The sequence below is a fragment of the Balaenoptera physalus genome (assembly GCF_965194825.1).
Source record: "Balaenoptera physalus genome assembly, chromosome: 12".
Classification (NCBI taxonomy): Eukaryota; Metazoa; Chordata; class Mammalia; order Artiodactyla; family Balaenopteridae; genus Balaenoptera; species Balaenoptera physalus.
In genome coordinates, this window is record NC_138897.1 from 72,065,338 (window position 1) to 72,077,922 (window position 12,585).

Sequence of the window (12,585 nt, forward strand, 5' to 3'; positions counted from 1 at the left end):
AGTTTTCCAGCTTTATTTTTCTTCAAGTGTATCTGAACTTTTCTTGGCCGTTTCCATTTCCATATAAATTTTGGGATCAGTTTGTCAATTTTCATTTTAATTAAGAGTGCATGGAATCTAGAGATTAATCTGGGGGAAAATTGACATCTTTACAATTGAGTTTTTCTGTCCTCGGCTCTGGTACATTTTTCCGCTTTCAAAAGCTAATTTAATTCCATTTTTATTCTCAGTGTTTCAAAACAGTAATACAGATAACATTTCCCCCCATGGTATGGTTCTTTCAACCTCAGAATCAGAGATTGAAATGGGTACTTGACTAGCCAGAACCAAAATGTAGACCAACAGAAAGACTAGCAAGGCAGTAATATTTTTCTGTAGAATCTGAGTCTTTTGAAGATGTAGATAGAGGAGTCATGATTGAATCAGAGTGACAGAGCACCTTTGAGTTCATCTCTAATTAGCAGTGTTGTGTCTCTGTGCATTTTTCCACAGAACCAGACCCACTTTCCTGGGTCTGTTAAAGTTACCAGGTCGGTGTCTGTGTTTCGTGGACGGGGCAGTGGCATGGATAAAAAAAAAATGTGTAGATGGTGTTTGGCAGTAGATGCGCTTTCCAGGGCAGCTTTTGCTTTTCTTATATATATATTTTTCACTCTAGGATTGTCCTTTCATTGTCTGTATGACCTATGCCTTCCATACGCCAGATAAACTCTGCTTCATCTTGGATCTGATGAACGGTAAGCAAGACTTGGGAAGTCTGAATACACTGCAAGACTTTGCCATGATGTTGTTTGTTTGTGTTTTCATGATGTTTTATCTTAGCTTGCATTGCTCCAGACAGACTGGCCATTTGCGTCTTTCAGGTAACTAAATTCCTCCTGAAGTTTAAGGAAACCTTTTATTCTTCAATTTTCAGTTAAACTTCAATTAAAAATGTTGACTGCCATTTCCCTCTGGCTCTCCCAGTCTCTCCCCAGGAAGTTGCAGTTTCTAGAAAAGATTTTCATAAAATAGTTAAAATACAGTAAAACTTGATTTTCTGGAATGCAACTGGCCTGGATGTTTAGTTTGCTTGTTCCTGGCCCTCAACTTTTAGGAATGAAATGCCTCCTAAAGATACATAGGCTGAAGATAGAAATGTATTTAAAAACCAACTTTGAAGGAGTGACTTTGGGCCAGGACAGATTTTAGCCCAGTCTTCTGTGCCTTTAGCCCAGTTCCACTGTACATTGATCTTTTAAACTGTGACTGCTGACCCAGAGAATGATGAAAGAGTTTTAGCTAGAAAAGTAGTTTTTTAATACTAGAAAGTGACATGATATATACTCAAAGCATTTTTAGTAACGAGAGCTGAAATTAAAAGGCGTACAGTTCAACAAATGAAATACCTTTTTTGAAATTCACTTGAAGTTTTATTACATTTTGAGTGTTTGATTTAAAATCAGACCTACCCAACAGCATGAAGGAATTTCACACACATTATAATGAGGAGACACAGCCAGACACAGGGGCATGTACCCTGTGTGAGTCTATTTATGTGACTATCAGAACTGGCAAAACTAATCTGTGGGAGGAGAGGTTACAATAGAGTCTGATTGGCTTTAATTAGGGGCTGTGAGCTGATATACTGCCTGGGATGGGCATGGGACACCTTCAGCAATGTTGGAAATCTTCTACACCTTGATCTGGTAGTGGTTATACAGGAATATGTGTGTGTGAACAGGAAGATACTTATAAAATCAAGGGCAATAAAGTTGGACACACATGAACTTTCATAGATCAATTGAGGCTCTTCTTTTATAGTTTATAAGAACATTCCCTTACCCTGTTTGTGGCCTTCTGTGTCTCTGTAACTTGAGGCCATGTGACGATTTACCTTTTCCAACATTTTATTGTGAAAACTTCAAACATATGGCAAAACTGAAAGAATTTTACTGGAGACACCTGAATACACACCACCTGGGTTTTACCAGTTAAAATTTTACTGTATTTGCTTTCTCATATATCTATCAATATGATCAATGTGTTTGTTTTGTTTCCTTACTATTTATTGTCCACAGAATGAGTTGCTAAGCCACCTACTGGATCACTACATGGGTTGATTCAGTTATTAGACAGAACTCAAGTAATCAAAGCAGATTAGCTAACCCTCCCTCCCCCTTGATGGTACATCTGGGAACTGTGATACCTGTCAGAGAATGGTGGCTTTGTTTCATATCGTCCTGGCTATTGTCACATCTAAGTCTTCTCAATGTTTTAGTTTTCTCTCGAATTTTTAAAGCATTTGGTCAAATTACAGAAATCAATGACACATACATATATATATATAGACAAAGCAGAAGCATAGTTTACCTTTTTCGACTGTATCGTAACTATGCAGGATGACAGTGATTTTTGTTCCCTTTAAATTGATGCACTGAATTTAAATTCCACGTCTCTGATTACAGGGGGCAATTTGCACTATCATCTTTCACAGCACGGGGTGTTTTCTGAGAAGGAGATGCTGTTTTACGCCACAGAAGTCATCCTGGGGCTGGAACACATGCACAATCAGTTTGCCGTTTACAGAGATTTGAAGGTAAGGCCATTGGACAGACTCCTTCCGTTTATCGGACCTGTGCAATAGGTGTTGTATTGCAGTTGTGGTCTTCCAGGCATTTCCACCTCTTTCATGGTATCCTGTCATTTTCCTCGTCTCAGCCCCGATAAAGGCATCACCTTTGTGATGTCGATCTCCTCCAGACTCTGAACTCTGTTCTAAAGACTCCATCCTACTTGTCCCTATTACCTCCGTGTCTGATGCAGCACATATGCCAACTCAGAAACTTTAATTGGTTAATTAGTGAAAAGCAGGGTAGGGGTGTTTTGTTGTCGCCCATTTTACAATTGATTGTAATTCCATTAATGTTCACTAAGCAACTGATTTGGCCCTGGCTTGGTGTGAGACCAGGAGATGTACAAAGGTGAACTAGCAGAGAACATATATGTCTTACGGGAAGTATCTACTTGTGAACTAACATGTAGAAGGGCTGAGTCATAACTCATTTGAGGCAAGCCTGATCCGATCAGGGCAGAGTGGCTGACAGCCTGGAGAATTTCCCCCGAAGGGCACTCTATGAGCCTCAGATTGTTTTGAATTTGCCTTAAAAAATCATTAACGGGGCTTCCCTGGTGGCGCAGTGGTTGAGAATCTGCCTGCCAGTGCAGGGGACACGGGTTCAAGTCCTGGTCTGGGAAGATCCGACATGCCGCGGAGCAACTGGGCCCGTGAGCCACAACTACTGAGCCTGCGCGTCTGGAGCCTGTGCTCCGCAACAGCAGAGGCCACGATAGTGAGAGGCCCGCGCACTGCGATGAAGAGTGGTCCCTGCTCGCCGCAACTAGAGAAAGCCCTCGCACAGAAACGAAGACCCAACACAGTAAAAATAAATTAATTAATTAATTAAAAAAAAAAAATCACTAACGGATTTTCAGATCCCTGAACTACATAGCCCCAGTCTTCCATGCTTGGGCTTCTTCACTGTGGTTCTCTTTAAAATCTTACTGGACTTGAAAAAAAGGAAATAAGTGCGTTCTGAGTTTTTCCATTCCAGACCATGATGCTTGGTCCCAGGTTCTGCATTAAGGAGGGAGTTGGGAGTTTGCTTGGTACATCCGCGGTGATATTCATCTAGCCAGCCACATGAAGAACGGGGGAGGAGATAAACGGGACCTTGACAAACTATAGAAATGATCACGCAGATATATAAAGGTGTAAATAATGGTGAGAAGAAAAATGATAGCCGTGGCAACTTCCCAAGGAGGTTGGGAGGAGAGTGGGTTTGCCTCCTCTCTGCTTCCTTCTTAACCAGAACCGAGGTTAACCAGCTAAAATGTACAGATGATGTTCCTTTGCTCATGTGTTGTGATTAGCTTTTCAAGTTTACCTCCTAAGAATCTAAAATGGTGTATTTTAGTGTTGAGCATATTATGTTTTTCACAAGGGACTTTGTAACTTTGAAAGCCTCCTGCAAGGTTAAAGAATTACTCCCTAAGCCTTCATATGAACATAAAGAAGAAAAACTGTATTTTCATCACATTAGAAATAATTAGATACTGGTTGGCACATGACATTTTATTTCCTCATGGTGAGTTTTGCAGAAGAATAAAATACACGCCGAAGGCCCATGAAGCGCCATTGTAATACATTTTAATTTAAATCTATAACTGGTTTTTAATCATCTTGATGCAGTATTTTTGTCTTCTAAGCTATTTAGTAGGCAATGGTATTACCTAATTTTTATTCAGACTTAATTCTAGTCATTCATGATTATTCATGCTTCAAGTTTATAATGGCATCCATTATTTTTATTTCAAGCAAAACAATAGCTGATCTCCAGCAGAAAAATATCAAGATGACTGTAATTGAATGTATATTAGGGAGAGGAGCTTTGTTTTCCATGATTATGCTGACTAAATCTAATCTTAATGGATACATTTCATCAGAGTTGTGGTCAAAATCATATTTGGTCATTTGGTAGGGCCCTCTGTTGATTCTGTACTAATAAACAGAAATGACATTTATCGGGATTAATGTGGCACCGTGGAATATTTTGATTTCTTTGGTCACTATTAGTATATTTTTACAAGGTTCCTTTCTGTGCTGTGCTTCGTGGCTTCATTCTCTGAAGTCCTAGTAGTTACAGAGGCCAAGGAGCCTGTGGACTCACCCCCACCCCCTTTGTGGAGAGACTCACCATTCTGGCTGGATTGCACTTCTTGCTGTGAAAAAGAAATACTTTAACTCCGATGGACTGTGGTTGTAACCCTCCCGTGTTACCTGCCCTGTGTTCCATCATCAAATGAGTAGAATCCTTCCCATCTGTCATTACCACTTTCCTGCTGAAAGTAACATGAAACATGTCATTGTCGGTATCATGCCCCACTTGGATGTGATGATATGATTAATGCTAGGATTCATGTGTAGGAATGAACTGTGATAAAATAATGAGATATCAAGCGCCAATAGTTTTAAAAGTTAGCCCCTGGGACATCTTGGGGACTCTTGAAGATCACCTTCTCTTTCATTTTAGCCCGCAAACATCTTCTTGGATGAACACGGACACGTTAGGATATCAGACCTTGGTCTTGCCTGCGATTTTTCCAAAAAGAAGCCGCACGCGAGTGTGTGAGTAGTATAGCACCTCTGTCACTGTCGTTTCCTAACTCAACTCGCCTATTCACTCAGACCCTGACGTGGTCATTTGTTCCCCCATTTTTTTCTTGCCAATAGCGATTTTCAGCATGTGGCAGTGCCGGGTCAGGGGAAGGTCCCGTATCCCAGGCTGTGGGAGAGGAGATAAGGGTGGTGGTGTGCTCGCTCTCACCGTTTGGGGGAACACGCAGGGACCCACAGTGTAGCTTCCCGGGGGCAGGGTGGTCTAAGGGAAAGATAGGGGCCTCAGCAGCAGACCCAAATCCGTGCTGGCTGTGTGACCCTGAGGCAGTCAGCTCACCTGCTTGACCCTCAGTCTCTTTATCTATAGGGTTGAGGTAGTAATAGACCCCTGAAAGCTTATATGCCAAAGAAGGTGCACAGGCAATTGCATATAACTTTCCAAGGAGGGCCCAGAGGTCAGGTTTCTCTCTCCGTCTACTTTTTCCTTCTTTTTCAAAACAGTTTTTTTTTTTTTTTTTGCTAAAAAGAAATTAGGGGTCTTTTTTTAATTTAAAAAATCATCTCCTTGCAGTTCAAGCTTTTAATGCAGGTCATATTGTTAGATCTGAATATTACGTCCGTCCTCTAAACAACCATGCGGTGGAAGCTCCCTGACGCCCTGGCCGTCGGCCAGCACCTGTCCCCTCTCAGGGGACCCTAAGCTGCTTCCAGCAGTGGCCGTGCTTGTTCTGCAAGTGTTGACACTTGCCCAAAGACTTCCCTGAACCTGAGATTGTTAAAATGACAACAGGAGTATGAAGTAGCTGCCCTGGCGCTCAGCAGAAGCAGAATGGAATATGTACTGGTTTTTATTCCTATTTCTTTAGTATCAGTTTATCTGGGTGGAAGATGTGGACATATGTGCAGTTTGTGGAAAAACAGGTGACTTTTGCTTGATTTTTCTTTTTTAATATATCAGTCTTAGCAGTGAAGCTCTTAAAATTCCATTTTATTGTGCATCATTGCTGTGTTGAATGGTCTTGAAGTAACTCCCAGGAGTCTCATTTCATGCATCCGTGCAGAAAATAAACTATAAATCCTTTTTTTTTGTGTGTGTGTGTGGGGCTAAAAATAAAGTGGTTCTAAAACTGCATTACTTTATGAGGGACTGTGTTAAATCAGAATTGCCGTTTAAAGCTCTGATCAGATGTTAATAGCGATTAGCACCGTTTCTGTAAACATGTTTCTCTCTTCCTACAGAATCTGGGATATGGTGATAAAAGCCTTAGCATTTTGCCAACACTTGACAATTATGAGGCCAGAACCTGGGGTTGTATAAGCCTCTCCCAGGGAGTTCATCAGACATTTTTTTCTTTTAATTATTTATTTATTTATTTATTTATTTATGGCTGTGTTGGGTCTTCGTTTCTGTGCGAGGGCTTTCTCCAGTTGTGGCAAGCGGGGACCACTCTTCATCGCGGTGCGCGGGCCTCTCACTATCGCGGCCTCTCTTGTTGCGGAGCACAGGCTCCAGACACGCAGGCTCAGCAATTGTGGCTCACGGGCCTAGTTGCTCCGCGGCATGTGGGATCTTCCCAGACCAGGGCTCGAACCCGTGTCCCCTGCATTGGCAGGCAGATTCTCAACCACTGCGCCACCAGGGAAGCCCCATCAGACATTTTTAAGAGAGTCGTTTGAATTTTTAATGCCACGGCTATTTGGTATGCTCATTTCTTCAATTTAGTATAGTCACAACTGAATATGAATCGGAGGGCTCAGAAGAGTTAATCTCCCAAAGGAATTAACTTTCAGATGCAGTTACTTATTCCCTTATAGGGCCTCCCCCTCTTCTTAGTGTAATTCACATGTCAGATCTGAAAGACGGGCTTTTGTCCATAGCTGAACAGCATCTGTAAAGGGATGGGATCGGGAAGGTTGATTTCCATGTTTAAACGATGATAGTGAGGCGACTACTTAAAAAGGATAAACGCACAACAAAATTCTGTATTTTTAAGTAGAGGAGGCATTTCATGGCTGAGAACAGAGGCTTTCGAGTCAGCAGATGTGGGTTTGAATCCTCCTTCCACGTGGCACCAGCCTCATTTTTCTCCACTATAAAGAGGTAGTAACAATGCTACTTACTTCACGTGACAGTTGTGAGGGTGAAGTCAACTCCTTCATGTAATAAGTATTTACTTCACATTGGCTGTGTGCCAGGTGCTGGCAATGCAGCGGGGACTGAGGTGGAAGAGCTCCCTGACCTCCTGGAACCAGCAGCCCCAGGGGCTGTCCGGGAAGTGACCGGTGTGGGGGACAGCACTCATGCCATGAGCTGAACATCGGCTGTCCCAGGCATGTGTGGCCAGCTGCTCTGAATATGTTGTTATCTTCACAGAAGACCCACAGGGCATGGGTATAATCATCTACTTTTATGGGATGGAAACTAAGGCACTTGAACAAAGTCACATGCCTGGCACATCGTGGGGCTAGAATTAAGATCCAGTTCTGTCCCACTCCAAAGCTTGTGTTCCTTACACTCTGTCTGAACTCCCTGAGGCTTTGAGAGGATCGACTTGGTACGAGATTAAAGATTTGTGGCCAGAATTTCACCCTAGACTGGGCTTCTCTGGTCTTTTCAAAGCCGTAGGTATGATGCCAGGACTTCGTCAGACACTGGCCCATCTGCACAGCAGCGTTGTGGTTGGTTCTCCATCTAGGTTTAGACTCAGTCCATCTAACGATGGAATCCAATTCTGACAAACTGAAAGTGAACCATGGAGCAACCACCAAATGACACAGAAAAACTTTGTTTTTGGAATCAAACAGATCATCAGTGAATCATTAAGTCCCAGCTTATTTTATCCAAGAATACAAAGCTCAATCCCCTGTCACCATGTCTTCAAATGCTCAAGTGTTCTTTCAGCATGAACAGCACAGATCGTCAGTGTGAAGCGGCAGGAAGCGCTAGGTGCTGCCGTGTAGGCAGAAGCTGAAAACCATGGAAGTGGGCAGGTCCAGTGCTCTGCTGTGTCCAGTGTCCACTCAAGAGACGTGATCTGCGTTAACCCCATGCATTTATCCTTGTTGAGATCTTCCCGTCCCAGAACTGGGTTTTGATCCCAAGAATCGCAGGTTAAAAAGGTCACCACAAAGGTTTTCCCAGCAACACCAAAGTTAAACCTCCCCAGAAAATGGCTTGGATGCCCCTTAAGGAAATCTCTGACTCTCTCCCAGTGTGCCTTGCTGACCTCACGCTGTCAGACTTTGGATTCTGGATGACGGAGCTTTTCTGAGGGATGGACCAGTGCCCATTTTCACTGTTTGAGAAAGTCTTTCAAGATAGAACTCTGAGGCAGAGAGGGTATCGGGCCCAGTGCTGATCCAGGATCACTTGGTGGAGCAGATTCTCACTGTTTCTGAGCATAAGTTAAAAAGGATTATAATAACATAAGGATAGAGAATAAAGTCCCTAACATAGGTTGAGTTCTTTTTAAGAGCCAGCACTATCCTGAGCCCATTACATACGTGTGATCCTCACGGCACCCCTGTGGGATGAAGGTGTCATTTTATCACCCATTCTATCAGTGAAGAAAATCAATGAAGGATGGGAACAGAGCTACAGTTAAAGACTTTTTCAGGGCCCTTTCAGGCCACGTCTTTGAAAGTTCCCCACGAGCCCTCTCTTGCGCGCTTGGAACAGTGCGTGCTCAGATCTTTAAGGAGGGGTGGGGAGTCGCAGAATGGGAAAGGATTTTGAGTTGCAGATAACACATATTATATATAAGTGGTTGTCCTCCCAAGTGATTTTTCTCAGCTTCCTGCAAGTCGCCTGCACATTTGTTTGGCTGAGCCCTTTGAGCTGTCAGCAGCTCTTTAAACCGGATACGTGATTTCTCCGTCTCCGTACCTGTCGGCTTGTCCCCCCACGCCCGCCCTGCCTTGGAGACCATTGTGACTGTGGAAAGGTGGGAGATACGACGGGCATATGTGCGAGCCCCGGTCCTCAGCACGGGAGGGTGGCGCCACACAGGGACGCCCGTGCCCATCCCTTCCAGGTCACTGTTCATCACCCCCTCCCCCCGCTCCCTCCCCCAGCCCCACACATCTCCTCAGGAGAGCCCTCAAACGGGCCTGCCCTTGGCTCCTCCTGGCTGGAGTGAGGAAGGACTCCCGAGACTCACGTTTCACCTCCGAGACCGTGGAGTGTGCGCATCGTTCATATTTATTTCATATGGTAATTTATTTATATTCAGTCCTATCCTAATGAAGACAGGAAAGGTCGTTTTCTCACTGGGTGTTTGCTGAATCATATTTGGTGGAAGCACTGTCGTCCCCGCCGCCTTGTTCATAGTTGCCGACATGGATGCATGATGCTCAGACCTCTTGGTGAGCTGGGAATGTTTTATAAGGTCTGCAAGCACTGATAACCGCACGTACCCTTTCTTCTCCCCAGGGGCACCCACGGGTACATGGCTCCCGAGGTCCTGCAGAAAGGGACTGCGTACGACAGCAGTGCCGACTGGTTCTCCCTGGGTTGTATGCTTTTCAAACTTCTGAGAGGGTGAGTGAAATGCGTCCTTTTAGTACCATCACCATGGCATGCACTTGGATCAAAATCAAAAATATTTACATGTTATTAGGTGCTAATATCGTTTTAGATCACACAGTGATCTTTAAGACACACACTGATCCAGGCGATGCCCACAGCTCTTTCTGCCCGTAAAAGTGAGAGTTTCTTTCCCATAAGCTTTTGGTATTCTTGTTCCATGCCAGGAAGGTATGCCAACACGTTTAGACCTAAAACAAGACTTTGTTGGAATATTTCCATTGATAAGCCTTATTTTGGGAATAAGTGTTATTTTTAAATGTAGATAATCGAAGAGGGTAGGAGAATTTCTTTTCCCTAGGAATTAATTTACTCATGATCGTCTTGTGAGGTTAAAGCATTTTTTACACAAAAGGATGAACACCCAAAGAGAATCTGTTTTAAAAGTGTGCATCTGTTTGTGAACATGCTGAAATTTGCAGGTTTTAAAAACACAAAAATGAAATTGTGTAATTTGGTGTTTTTCATTTGTTATACTTGACCCTTAGTTCTAATCTACCAGAGATGATGAAATACAAGCGGAAAGAGGATGGAATGAAAGCTCTCTCCAAATATGTTCTCATATTGAACATTTACAAATTATGTTAATATTTCCATTAATTTTAAGAGTCTTTAGCCAATTTTAACAGAGAACTGAATTGTTTAAGATATGTTTTTGATTATTCTCCATTCACAGAGATACAAAAAGCAGTTTACATTAAAATTTCCTAGTCAGGATTCTCCCTGTAACGTTGCTTCTATGAACACACAGGACTGGTAGTTTGCTAAACTTTCCATGTTTCCCTCGGAAAGCCTTATTGAGCATCGCTGCATCCTCTTATTACATTTAGCACAATCTGAAAAGAGGCTGGATTCCCTGTCTTCCCCCCAAACTAGGTTCCAAGCACCCCGTCTGCTTCCCCAGGACCTGGATAATCTAGTTGTTCTCTGCTCACCGCATTCACTTGGGAACTAAAATTGTATTATTGCTCAGAGAGTCAGGTCCTGTTGGTCCTTAATTGAATTACCATGTTTGTGGAGCCTGGATGGCCTTAATTCATGTCATCAGACCAGCTGACCTAATTAGAGTTTCTGCAAAGCAAACCAGAGAAAACCACTTCCCGCCCGAGATGCTTCTCCAGCCAGCGGGAGTCCCTGCATGCATGGTAAGTGCATCCAGACACACCATCTTCACTGAGGTCTCCGCTGAAGAAGGGGTTGGAGATTAGAATCCACACTTACGGAGTCACGAGATGATTTAAGAAAAACTCTGCACAACAGCAAAAGCTGAATGCATTAACTCAAGATTCAAAAGTCAGTTGTAAAATGTGGCAGGGAAACTTGCAAAGTCTTGCATTTAGGGCTTTGTTTATTGATTTTTGTTTAATATTGTTATTCTGTCTGTTTATAATAATGTCCATCTGTGTAGTCTAGGGATGATCTGGCATATACCACTATTTTTAAAAGATCTGAAAATTGGTTTGATCGTTATCTCTGTGCCAGCAGTGTGATTTGTAGCTGATAAAGCCAGTTCCGTCTTACTTGGTCATGGTTCAGGTTTGGAGGATTGCATTGGAAGGTGGTAATTCCTTTATGACATCCTTGGTCAGGCTTGATTGAAGCATTATGTTTGATGTGACCCCTATTGAGAGGAATCTTGGCCAACAGGAAGACATCCAGAGGATGGTCATGAGGATGGGATGGGATGGATGGATAAGATGAGATGAGAATGGTGACAGCTAGAAATCGTGGCTCCTATGGACAGGTTCAGAGAGCTGGGTACAGTGCTTCAGACGGCCATCCTGTTGGTCCAGCTGTCGGAAGGCCCACCTCATTGAAGGAGGCATACTCATCTGTACAGCTCTAGACAGTGAGCATTTTCAGGAGAGAAAAGACTTCAATTTGAGGCGAGAATGTCCATTCAGCATTTGAGCTGCCCTGTGAAGGCATGTCCTGCCTCACAGATAGCCAGCTCCCCGTCACTGCCTGGTGACCATCCACTGAGCCTGAAATGGCAAGAATCCTTCTAATGCCTAACAAAGAGAATAGACGAATCTTCCCTACAAAGATGTATGATCGTCTGCCATTCTTTCTAATACTTGTTCAAAAGGCAATCCCAGGAATGGAGAGAGCGCTAAAACCAAAGAGCGGGGAAACATTTTTTGACTTAAGTGATTTAAATACAATTCGGTGAGCATTTATTGAGTACCTGCAGTATGCAAGAGCCTGTGCTTGATGCTGTGGGGGAGGGAAGGAGGGAGGGAGGGAGCTACACACAGTCCTGGAGGAACTCGGAGGAGAGTAGATAGGTACACACACATACGAAATTGTGAGCTGGATGGGCTGTGCTGGGAGAGCAGAAATGGGATCACCAGGTCTAACCTGGAAGCATAGGGCTGACTTGACAACTTCACGTAGGAGTTGGTATGGGAAGTGTTCTCTCACAGACAGGATGGCAGGATGAAGACCTGGAGCGGAAGTAGATGACGGAGAGGGCACAATACAGAGCAGGTGCAGGTGGTCTTTTCCCATCAACGACCTGTGAGTGGGGGTGGTCAGCTGTTGGTCGCGGGGAAGGTGTGCTGAGAGAGAAGATGGAGAAAATTGGGGCAGGGCCGGGGGCCACCTAGAATTCCATGCTGTGCAGGTGGGGCTTTGTTCTTAAGGCCCCAGAGACTGAGGGCTTTTAAGCAAAGGAGGGACAGAGAAAGGAAGCATCTTTTAAGCAAAGGTTGGGTTGCTCTCCAGTAAGAGGATGCTGGTGGGAGGCATGTCTAAGAACCCAGGCAAAGGCTTGAGTAGCGCTGTGGTACTGGGATCAGAAAGGCCACAAATGACTTAACAGTATCGTTCTTACAGTCCA

At 43.7% G+C, this 12,585-nt stretch overlaps 1 protein-coding gene across 1 annotated transcript in view; it reads left to right on the forward strand.

Moving 5' to 3' along the window:
- LOC309639617 (G protein-coupled receptor kinase 3-like) overlaps positions 1-12,585 on the forward strand; it is a gene marked incomplete at its 5' end in the record, with an annotated part of 55,234 nt that overhangs the window by 19,411 nt on the left and 23,238 nt on the right. The window contains 4 exon segments of the mRNA XM_082417025.1: positions 659-737; positions 2,448-2,578; positions 5,073-5,167; positions 9,591-9,698. Of these exon segments, the coding sequence (XP_082273151.1) occupies positions 659-737; positions 2,448-2,578; positions 5,073-5,167; positions 9,591-9,698 (413 nt within the window).